General features: G+C 27.3%; 1 protein-coding gene across 1 annotated transcript; it reads right to left on the reverse strand.

Annotated features, from left to right (window-relative positions):
* Positions 1-1,499: 1,499 nt before the first annotated feature.
* On the reverse strand, positions 1,500-12,097 carry LOC143220384 (dedicator of cytokinesis protein 9-like). Its single transcript, XM_076446040.1, is given in 58 exon segments — positions 1,500-1,543; positions 1,546-1,590; positions 1,593-1,628; positions 1,631-1,731; positions 1,824-1,887; positions 1,890-1,965; positions 1,967-2,115; positions 2,188-2,234; positions 2,236-2,504; positions 2,506-2,544; positions 2,622-2,755; positions 2,758-2,856; positions 2,859-2,882; positions 3,137-3,287; positions 3,372-3,550; positions 3,553-3,700; positions 3,790-3,827; positions 3,830-3,925; positions 3,928-3,948; positions 4,035-4,194; positions 4,268-4,392; positions 4,395-4,538; positions 4,541-4,566; positions 4,645-4,705; positions 4,708-5,051; positions 5,145-5,353; positions 5,461-5,525; positions 5,528-5,638; positions 6,272-6,301; positions 6,375-6,473; positions 6,476-6,535; positions 6,538-6,559; positions 6,725-6,871; positions 6,936-6,973; positions 6,976-7,077; positions 7,080-7,128; positions 7,184-7,200; positions 7,203-7,238; positions 7,241-7,324; positions 7,327-7,553; positions 7,669-7,767; positions 7,917-8,158; positions 8,227-8,393; positions 8,396-8,479; positions 8,550-8,629; positions 8,691-8,741; positions 8,743-8,850; positions 8,936-9,102; positions 9,214-9,708; positions 9,804-9,910; positions 9,913-10,203; positions 10,206-10,242; positions 10,491-10,560; positions 10,787-10,965; positions 11,217-11,296; positions 11,299-11,332; positions 12,000-12,052; positions 12,055-12,097. Coding segments are annotated over 58 exon segments (6,303 nt in total).
* Positions 12,098-12,099: the final 2 nt, after the last annotated feature.

Here is a 12,099-nt window from a genome sequence, read left to right on the forward strand (position 1 = left end):
ATATGTATATATATATAAAATTATCAGCAGATTTTCATCATGATTCAACTAAAAAATAAAATTTGTATAAAATAAAATATTTTCTACTGTTTATTTAATTTACGATATTTTATGTGCAATAAACACAACGAATTAAATATTGCAAAATATTCAATGCTCGTAATTCTAAATTCTACATGTATTGTAAAAGTTGACATACTTGTGCTTTTATGTACATGTAATTTGAAAAAATCATATAAGATTGTAAATACAATAAAGTATTATTCCCTGTCAAAAATTTATCACAAGAAAGTTATATAAAGAAGATATGCACACAATATAAAATAAAAATTTTTGAAATATTTGTTAGAAAAAATACATTTGTTTTTGTTAAGTACATAGTCTATAAAATTTTGTTATATTATTAACCAAAATGAGGAGAATTACCATGAAAATTTCGCGTGTAAAATTATATGTGAAATATTACTATTTTCATTTTAACTTAATTTCTGATTAAATATTATCATATAAAAATGTAAAAAGAAATATGTAAAAATTTTAATATTAAAATTCTTTAAAATGTTACAATGTCATAAAATATTCTCCTCTTCTCGATTAATAATAGCATTTGCATAAATATAGAATGATTGCTAGCTACATCTTCTTTACATAATACATATATGTAGAATAAATTATACAAATATATACAAATTAAGCTCTACACATTTAACATATTCTAATGTACAAATCATTAAATTCTTACAGAATATATACGTACATATAAATGCCCCTTTAGGTGCTCGACACCAAAATATGCTACATTTAACTGGATTTAAATGTATTTATAATATTCTTAATACATAAAAATCGTATGTTAATGTAGATATAATTATAAATCTTGCAACCAGAAAAAATTTAGTAAATCTGTCATGGAAATAAAGTTCCTAAATTGTATTTCTATATTTTATCTTTCTGCCTACATAAAATTTTAAATGACATAATTGTTTAAAAAAGAAAAAAAAAGGAAACTGAATATTTGTTAAATATATGAAAATAGAAAATATGGCAGTGATTACATATTAAGAACCTTCTACAGTTAGGCCTTGAGATAATACTTTTATACTGATCAACAAAGTAATATGTACCCTTTTGTTATAAAATATATTTTTTGAACTAAATATTTGTTTCATTCTGTTTAGAAGAGAAGAAACTTATTTATCATTTATGATTCAAATAAATGATAATGAAATTAATAATACATAGTATGTACGCAGTATGTAAAAACAAATGAATTTGATTACAACAATTAAAATATTTAAGTAGATATGCTGATGATGATTTTACTTACACTTGTAATCTCAATAATTATAAATTCATCATTTGTAACGAAAATGCTTTTGAGCATATGCAAATTAATCTTGGGTTAATGTGACCAATTTGTACCATCCACTTATATAAAAAGTGCATTCAAAATAAAGCTAATTTAATTGCAAATAACTTCATTATAATGGCCTTGTATTTTAAGCTGTACTTGTGTGATTACTAGCACCACTGATAGCACTAATAAAGCAGCGCTGTTACGTTTAAAATTTCCAACTTGTTCATCAGGCAAATGGGTTCTCCAAGTAATGATGATAAACTCTGACAAGTTTCTGATAATTTTCACGTAACACCTCTTGATATTCATGCTGATCAGACGTAATTAACTTACTATTTATTTGTAATGCTGTGTAACATATTTTAACAAATTCTCTGGAAATCAAATTCATGAATTTTAATATTAAATGTAAGTATAAAATAACACATAGAACTAACATGTAGAAAATATATTTTAAAAAACGCACCTGAAAACATCTTTTAATTCTTCAACTTTATCATCTGGATATTGCGGAGACAACGCAGGATCTAAAATGCCGAAGCATATGCAAGTGGTCCAGCATTTACCGTAACGCATATACTTCCTTGCAATCTTAATTGCAGTTTTTTTCACATCTGTTGGACCTATAAGAGCTACATCTTCCAATTCTTGGACACGTTGTCGCATTTCATCTAAAGCAACTTCAATTGGACTCAGTTCCATTATTCGTTTTTCAACTACCAAAATGCGTTTTTTAATATATGGAAAAGAATATTGTGCTAAAATCATAAAATATAATATAACGTCTAAGTTTATACATAATGTAATATATAACAACGAAAGGAACCTACTTGTAAGAATTGTTCTACGTTTCCATTGCTCTTCTGGACTACCTCTGCTTTGCCTTCTTAGTGAATGGAGTTTCAAACATAAAACATGATACATTATGATTCTGTTCAAACTCTGTTTGTCGTATTTCTAATTCATATTTTTCAAAATAAGGTGTAACATGTGTGACTTGAATATATGCTATTTTTGGATCTAATTCTGATATATCGATAGGTACAGAATCCATTATCATTTTAACATTTTCTGAACCAAATTTTTCAGAATATAAATGATGGAGACGTTCTGAAATTTCTGATAAAGATGTAACTTTCGGTTCTTTTATAAATATACTCTTGTCCATTTTCATCCTCAAAATACGCCTAAAATAAGCACAATCGCCTCAAGTTATATACGTGAATATAATAAAAAAGTACTATGTTTAAGTTATTGTACTTACTGAGCCAAAAAATGCAACTCTATAAAATCTTCCAAGAAGTCTTTTTCCAGATTTTGTAACTTCAACAATTTTATTACAGGCTTGAGCCAAGTGAGAATAACAATTTGCTAAAGCTTCATAATTTCGTTTTTCTCATACATAGGAACTATTAATCTGTACAGATGTCCTAGAAGTTCAAATCGTTCTGCTTTTTCCAACATCTCAGCACAAATTTCTAATTGCTCAAGAAGTATATATCGTTGTAATGAATGTCTTGCACACCTAAAATAATGCCATTGTTTATACAATTTTTTAATTTTACATCAAATAAGAACTAATGCAACATAAATTAATATTACAAATTTTAGTGATTTGAACAAATGCAAAACGAAATAAAAATATTTTTATTTTATTGTATATTAAGTAAAGAAACGATAAAAAACTGATTTTAACATGCACTAATAAATAGATACACAAAATGGAAAATTACAAATAATAAAAATTTAAGACATAATACAAACATGTGCAAAACATACAAATCTCACCAGCGTCAAGTTTAAGACTACATTCATCTCTAGAAATATTTTCAGAAATTTTGTCAAAGGCTTCTGCTCCCCATGTATGAACTTTTCTTAATTTTAAATATTCAGCTATTAATGCAGCAATATGTAATTGACAGCAAGCAGCCTATAAAAAAAAAAGGAAAAAAATTAGAATAAAAGCATATTATATTTAATAATTATATTTAAAAAATAATTTAAAAATATATACCTCCGAAAAATTACCATCTCTTGCATGATTTCTAGCCATCGTTTCTAACCACGTATGTCTTAATTCTGGTGTACTAGCATAAGAATTAGCCAAACTATGTTGTAAATCTACCAACATTTCAGGATCGTTGTTATGTTCTCTCATTTGAGCTGTAGCCATTAAAACTGTTCTAATTCTTTATTAAGATCCTTAACTTCCACTGGAAAACCAGTGCCTTTCATTACTTTATCAGATGAAGCATAACTATTTATTAATGAAAGCGATTCTTGAAATCTTGAATTATTCAATCCAATAACATTTCCAAGCATTTGAGAAACGGATATTATTACCTGTTTATAAATATATAATATTAATATTTAAAATGCCATTAGTATAAATTTATTATAAGAGATAAAAGCTACTTTTTCAAGATACTTACTTGCAAGTGGACTCTAGTCAATCCTTTCCTACTAGTAACTCAAAATTACTTCTCATAAGAAGGTAAAGTAAAGCACAGGACTCTTGTCTAATTGAGCTTAACTTACTATTGCAACAACGTAATAATTCATAACATAGCGTCCGCACAGAACTGCATTTCCTGTAAAAACAATAATATTCAATCAATTAAAATGACTTTATTTGTCTCAATTGAAAAAAATCACATTCAAATATTGAAATTTGTACCTTGAAATAGAATTATAGAATAATTATTTAAAAAAGCTCTAAAACTAGCAAATACATGACGCAATAATGTTTCAGACTGCCCAACTTGCAAAAACGATAAATATATACTAAATACTTTCTGCATTATGGGGTTATCACCATCTGCTGCTAAAAGCACATCCTAGAAAAAAGGAAGAAACAACGTAGATATATTTTTCGATTGTAAATATAAAATTTCTGCAATTATTTTATACCTTAAAATGAATACAAAATAGTCCTAAACAATCTAATGCAATGAGACCAACTTCTGTCGCCATATTCGCTTCTAATAACGCTTGATGCATCTTTCCACTATCGCTTTCAACAAGATTCTCCTCGCAGTAGTGTTATGCGGTTGTAAAGTACTAGTAGCGGGTCCTTCGTTAGAAAAATCAGGTGGCGCCATTCTGGCTGGTAATGTCATTGCTTTCACTGTACGAGGCTTTCCAGAATTATTTGCCATATTTGTAGCTATTTGTCTTTTTCAACATATTTGAAATGATAGAGACTCATTCTAAAATAAAAATAAACATAATAATATACATATTGTATATTAAAACTAGCTTCTATGTCTAATTCGATGTTAACTTACTCTATTACTGTAAAGAAACTTAAAATTTCACAATCACTACATTGTTGCCACCAAGCAATAACTGATGATCTCCCAAATATTTTATCACAAATAAGAAACAAAGTAAGATATCTTTAACTTCCGAAGACTGCAATTTATCGCATCTTGGTGACGATTGTGTAACACTTAAAGAACGAGAATGTCTTTTCTTCTCTCCAGTACCATTTTCAATCGGTTCACGAATAATGGTAGTTTCTTGAGATATATTCGATTGAGAAGCGCCGGATATTGTGGACGTATCTGATTCTATACTAGTACAGGAATATCCATTAACTAAGCCTTGTCCTGCTATGGCTGCGAGATATGTAGAATCCCGTAAGTGCATAGATGCTCTTATTGGTGATTGGGTCTCCAAATGTAATGTAAGCCTATAATATGTTATGTTATTTATTTATTTTTTTGTTTCATACTTAAATACTTTTAAAAAAAACATAATGCTCTAAAATTTATTTTCAATTTACCTGTGAATTGATTTTGGAGTACCTGTAGTCGTAGTATTACTAGCAGTATCTTTAGTAGCCAAAAATGAACTACTAGTAGAAATTCTATTGATACCATTTTGTTTAATTTCTGTTTTACTATTATCGTGTATCGATTGCAGCCGATGCAAATTTTCTAATACAATACCTAGCCATGGTATATAAATGGATGCTATCCTACTTAATTGACCCTGTAATAATAAAATGAATTAATATTTACATATTAAGATTTATTTATTAAGATATTAATTATTAAAATATATTTCATAGAAATAAAAATATATTAAAAATAGTTTACCTTATTCTGATACCTCTCATCAAGTTCATGCTTTGCCATTAAATCTCTTAATGTAGCTATTGCTACTTTCGAATTTGTAAAATTTCATTTAAAGATGTTCTAACTTCTTGCATTAAGAGTCCAACTAAGAAATGATGTTTGCAAAAATCTTCTGATAAACAATATTCATTCATTAAATCTGAAATAAATACTTCAAATTAATGAATTTACGTGATTCGCTGTAATCTTAAACGATATGAAAATAGAAAAATATGCACATACAAGGACACCTAAAAATATCGAAAATTGAACGAAATTAAAATAGCTTAAATGAAATTTATTTATTAGGTTGCTTCAAACTATTGGCTATTTTATAGGCATTTAATATTTAAATAAAAAAATCATCTCCTGACTAAATCATTTAATAATATTAATATTTTATTAACTATAATTGTAACTTTGTAAAATGTTTGCAAATTCATGCAGTTTGTTTGCATTAAATATTTTCAAATAGTGAATATTAAGATAAATTATATTATTTTACATAAAAAATATGATGTGTAACATAAAATTTATGTGTGTAGGAATCTATTTTATGTATATTCTATATTGCAGAACTATTCAGTGTTCAATTCCACTTAACAATCTTCAGTGCATTTTCATGATATAATGAAACAGGCTTGCATAGCAATAAATAAGAATGCCATGAATGTATTTTCTAAACATCTACTGATTGATAGTGATTAATAACAAGAAAATTGTGTGCAACTCCCACTCACTATGGCTACAGTAACAAACCACAATAAAGACGGGAGTGTATGACTTAACATACCATCACATTCTGGATCACTCTCTGTATCTTCTAAATAAAGCATAAAACGATTACATTAAGTAATTTTTAATATTAAGTATAGTATAATACTTGTTAATTTTACCTCTAGATGTAATTCGTGAGTGCATCATTGGTAAGTTGAAAGATACATAATGTTCATGTGAGCAGATTATTTGCAAGAATGTAAATTTGAAATCATGTAAGTTCGTTGATCTCCAGGAGAAAAATTGTCCATATATGAATTAATTAGACAGAAAACAAATCACGATCCATAAATGTAAGACATCGCTATTTTAAAATATGAAGAATTAAGAATGAATATTTAATAATAAATATTTGATTTATAATACAAAATTTTAAAACTTAGATTGATCACCTTAAATTCATTCTTTTATTGTCTTTATGTAGAAAAAAACTACTTTAATATATAAATAATATATCATAAGTACTTACTTTTAAAAATTGTGCAAGACTTTTGTTTAATTCATGAGTTTCAACAGGCATTTCTTTATACTTATTCATAAGGTAAGGCATAATAACATCCACTAAACTTCGAACTTTTTCATGATATTCTTTTGAGAACCTTTCATTTCTATGCATCTGTAAAAAAAGTTTGAATCAAATTTTTTTCAAACTATATTTTACATATTATTAAGAAACGTACTTTTATCCTTCCTGTTGAAAGCAAATGCTGTGCCATACTTTAATCATTATCTCAAAAAAAAAACTAGAGTGATGCATAAATTTATTTACTACTAAAAAGTCAGTATTACTTGGCTTTAATAATGTAGGAAGATGTTTTCCAGTTGTTCATGAACTGTCACAACACCATTTCCTTGAGGTGGTACAAAAACAAACTGCAACATATAGAAATGTAATATTGACTAATAAATTTAATTGATTTTATTGTACCTTAATGTAAGCTTGAGTGTTTCTTTTCTACCAGCTTCATGCACCATATTTATAAATGTATTAAAACCCTTATAATATACAATCCAACTTCTTCGTTCGTAGTACAAGTTAACAATGTAAATAATTGATTCAAAATAGTAGAAGAAATGTAATGACAGTAACTAATTGTACTGCATGAGCCGCTTTTAATATTTTGCATGTTTCCGAGTCTGCTGGTACTGCTCCGAGTTTTGTATCTAGGATACGTTCCATATGAGCAAATAAATTATGCAAATGTAGATCACGTGTAAATACAGTTGAAATCAACTGAAACGCTACTGTAAATACTGGCCGTTGAGAATCAACCCATATAATTTCTGGACCTGCTTCTAAAATAAAAAATTTATTTTCAGAAGATTAAAACAATAATTTAAAATAATTACCGTATTTTATCATATTTTATGTATCGCTAAAGTATAAATTTATAATTTCGTTTTATTTTTACCCCCTTTCCTAGCCCAAGGGGTTGTATTGAAAGATATCCTGGTGGTAAATGTGTTGCTACAGGCAGTGTTTGTACATTCATATCCATATCCACGTTTAATCTACGTAAAATATACAACATTACTATCATAATTTGATGAGAAAATTTACTGTATAAATATGATCTTATATCTAAATGTTATAAAATTTCAGTTAGGGCCAATGATCAATTTATTAATGATATATATCACAATATTTAAAATTACCATACCTTCCTTTATGCAACAACGGAGACCAAGCATAACCAACACAATTTTCAACGCCATTTTCCCTTTTCTTATTCATATCACAACTTATGTGATAGAAAGAAAAAAGTAAATGGTGTTTAACATGAAGTTTCGATGGTAGCCGTATTTTAATTTCTTCGTACCAAGAAGGAACTGCATTATGATGTAAAACTGCGCAAGATGCTCGTAAACATAAAGGTGGAGTACCAGGTCTTCCATATATACACTATTATAAAAATATTCAGAGTTTAGTCGCAATTTAATAATCTATAAAGCAATTTGTATTTTACGTACTCTTAAGGGTGTGGCGCTTTCACTATCGTCATCTCGTAATTCTACAATGCACGCAATGTTTCTGGCTCTGGTGAATATTTTTTGAGTATCGAAACAAAGAGTTTGTGGATATATATAAAGATGATTAATGTAAGTTGTATATGGATGAACATCTTTCTCTGAAGTACTTCGAATTCTGCAATCTCAAGAGTTGGTTCAGATATCGGCGGTAATGGAAATGGCTTTAAAGCTGCTAAAGACGTAGATAATGTATCTACAATAAAAAAGATTCGAATTTATTATTCAAATTTATTAGAAAGAGGTTCTATTCTCTAAATACATACTGTCAGGTAAATCGGTAATTGACTCAATTTTTATCTTCAACCAACCAGGTATCACAGTCAATTTACTAAGTTTTTCAGGTCTATAATAAAAAATATTAAAATATATTTATATACAACTTATTATATCTTTTGAATACATACTTTCTATACTCTGAAAGAAGTTTGAGTAATTCTTCATCTTTTATTTTATTCCTTCTTGCTATATATAGCAGGAAAATCTGATGATGTATCTAATTCATTACTATATAATCTAAATAATGGTCTAGCAGCCCAAGCAAATGGCATTCTATAATTCCCCAATCTAAAAAGTTTGGAATTCTATGAATGATATATTACAAGATATAGTAAATTATACAGTTCCAAAATGAAATCATAGGTAAACTTACCTTTGGCAACAAGCTCTAACTTGCTTATGTACTTTTAAACCTAATCGTGGATCTTTTGTAGCTCTTAAATATGGTTCAGAAGTTTGGCATATATTCCCTTGTAATATTTTATCTATTCTTACGACCAAAAATATATCAGGGTGTGGATTATTAATACTAAATATGGCCTATAAAAATATATATTACTCTTAATATTAAACTACACAATAATATTAATATTATCATTAAAAGTTCAATATTCCAAAAAAAAAAACAAAACAAAACAAAAAAAGACAAACCTGTTTTGGATATTTAATCCAATCTAAAGGTATACTTTTTAAATCATCTGGTAATTTACCATTTTCTGTAGATTCTGTCATGATACCTACAGGACCTAATTCTTTTACCAGTCCTTGAACAACCTCATGATTAATATCAAAATGAAAATTTTCAGTTAATTTTCTACCATTTCTTGCATCATAAAGACTTAGGGTAGTTTGATATGGTTCCACTTGACACAACGATTCCTTTTCATCTATTGGTGCTTGTAATCTAAATTTAAGACTTTCACATTTTACAAAAATTCTTTGCCCAAATTGTTCTTTATATGGATCAATATTCTGTTCATTACAGTTTCCTGGTTGTTGTTTAGTATGCGGAATATAAGGATAAATATTAAACAATTGTTTACGATTTTCTCGCCTTGCTAATGCTATGCTAGTATCTGTTTCCCTAGAATATTTTATCAATTGCGGGTTCATACTTTGTTCTAAACCTTTGAGCGTTCCATAAACCTACAAATAATAATAATAATCAAGTTAAATTGTACATAAAATAATTCATTTAATATATCGCACATAGAAATAACATTTATCTGTATTTTTAATACCTGCATAGGTTGTGGAGAAGGAGGAGGAGTATTGCATGCTCTTTCTAGTGAAGCAGCACGTTTTTCTTCTTGTTGTTTATAATGCTGTAATACTGAGCTTAACTTAGTAACCAATCCTGCATATCTGTTTCATTTTCTGCTGCTAAAGTATATGATTTATGAGTCCCGCTCATTCTTAATTCAAAACAATACCTTCCGCGTTTTGGATTCCTCACGACTTCAGTGCAAAAGTCCATCACTATTGTTATTTAGCTTCAGCCTTTCTTTTCATCTTTAAAAAGTTCAAGAATGTATGTGCCATCAACTTCTTGTCGTAGATGACAGAATCTTCTCTTGAATGACTTTGAACCAATATTTGCAAACATGCGATCACTACTACCAATTTCTGGTCCTTTCATTAATAGCCTTCTTTTGTTATTCCATTACTCTTTGTTAATTCCTAATAAAATCAAACAAATTATTTTAATTACTTATTTTTCTTTATAAATTTATTTAATACTTATAATATTAGACAAAAATAACAATAGAGGAATGACAAAATTACAAAAAAGCAATGTAATCAATATTCATTCATATATAAAATATAATATAAATATTAATATATTTCATATTTATATTTATCTAAACATATATGCTGATAAATGATATAATAAAAATATAACTTAATATAAATGCAAAATATTTTACCTCATCAACTTGATCTACTTCTGTATCAATTTCATATACTTCATCTTTCAGATCATCTGTTTTTGCTATTCTAAAAAACAAGAAAATATAAATTAATATAACACATTTTATTGTATATTGTACATTTTATCAAGTGAAATTTTATAGATATTAATATCAAAGTATAAAGACATAACTTTATTAATAATTTAAAGTATTATTTACTGCCTTCTTTAAATAATCATAATTAGGATATAAGAAACTATTCTTATTATTTTAAGTATATTAACACATACATTATAAATATAAAAACGTACTTGGGTAACTCTAGATAAGTTCCACTATATGCTGAATATTTATAGTGTATAAGATTCCAATTAGATGTATAACTTCGTAAACATTCTTTTGTAAGCAGATTTTCTCCTCCTTCTTCATTATTTGAAGCTTGTGGCACTGTTGGTACAAGAGTACGATATCTTCTAGGTAATACCACTTGCTATATGAAGAAAAGATATAATAAAACTATATAACTTATTTTTACAATTCTCTTAGTACTAAAATGATAAATATATGAAAGATATATTAGTAACATTATTATAAATTATATATTATATAATTTTAAAATAAAGAATATTTAGAAGTGGTATGATATCAACATCCTGTATATGAGCATATCTAATGATTTATCTGTTCATAGAACGGATGTAAGTTCTCCAAATAGATAAGTAATTCTAAACTAAAACTCACTGATACATCATCCTGAGGATATAGTAGAAGCTCTCTTTGTGGGTCATTTTGTAATAAAGTTTTATTCTTTAATACAAACTTTCAAAATCTATAGGTTCTACTAGATGTGGCTTATTCTGAATTAGAACAATTTTATAAGATAGACAATAACAAGTAACGAAAATAATATATATATACATATATTGATTTAATTTACCATCGTTCTATAATAAAAATTATATAAAATGTAAAAAATAAATCTGTATCACAATTGAATAAATGACTTATAATCTACATATATTAATGCTTTTACAAACTAAATGTTACTTTATCAGTACCTACTGTGATAATAAATGGATTAAATAATTTTATTTAAAAATAGCATAATTTATTCTTAATTCAAAGAAATAATTAACGAACAATGAGTCAAGGTATTGCAAGATACCATAAATGGACATGTTTCAATGTGAATAACATTATCTTTAAAAAACCAGATTTCATGTCTCAAGCTTCTATTCAGGAAAATAAAATAATAAATGACATTTATAAAATATAAGTAAGAGTTGATTCAATGTTATTTATCTCTTCTTCAGCTTGAATATTTATAGTTAGCCTCGCGTTTAGTTGACAGTAATTATCATGAATAATGAATTAACGATATTATGAAAGGTTTGATAAATGAATACATGGGGTACATATTTTCATGGTATCAATTATTGCATACACGCTATTCGAAAGATAATGTAAAAATTTCTGCACAAAATCAAGCGGCAATGTATCAAGTCGAGGACGCAGCAAACCTACCTGTACGGTGCTCTCACGTACTACCTGAGAGACGGTTTCTCGTAATTGAGCGGCATGCCCGGTTTACCTAGGCCGCGGGTAAACTTTCTTTCGCTCATCT

The sequence above is a fragment of the Lasioglossum baleicum genome, unplaced genomic scaffold, assembly GCF_051020765.1.
Source record: "Lasioglossum baleicum unplaced genomic scaffold, iyLasBale1 scaffold0877, whole genome shotgun sequence".
Taxonomy (NCBI): domain Eukaryota; kingdom Metazoa; phylum Arthropoda; class Insecta; order Hymenoptera; family Halictidae; genus Lasioglossum; species Lasioglossum baleicum.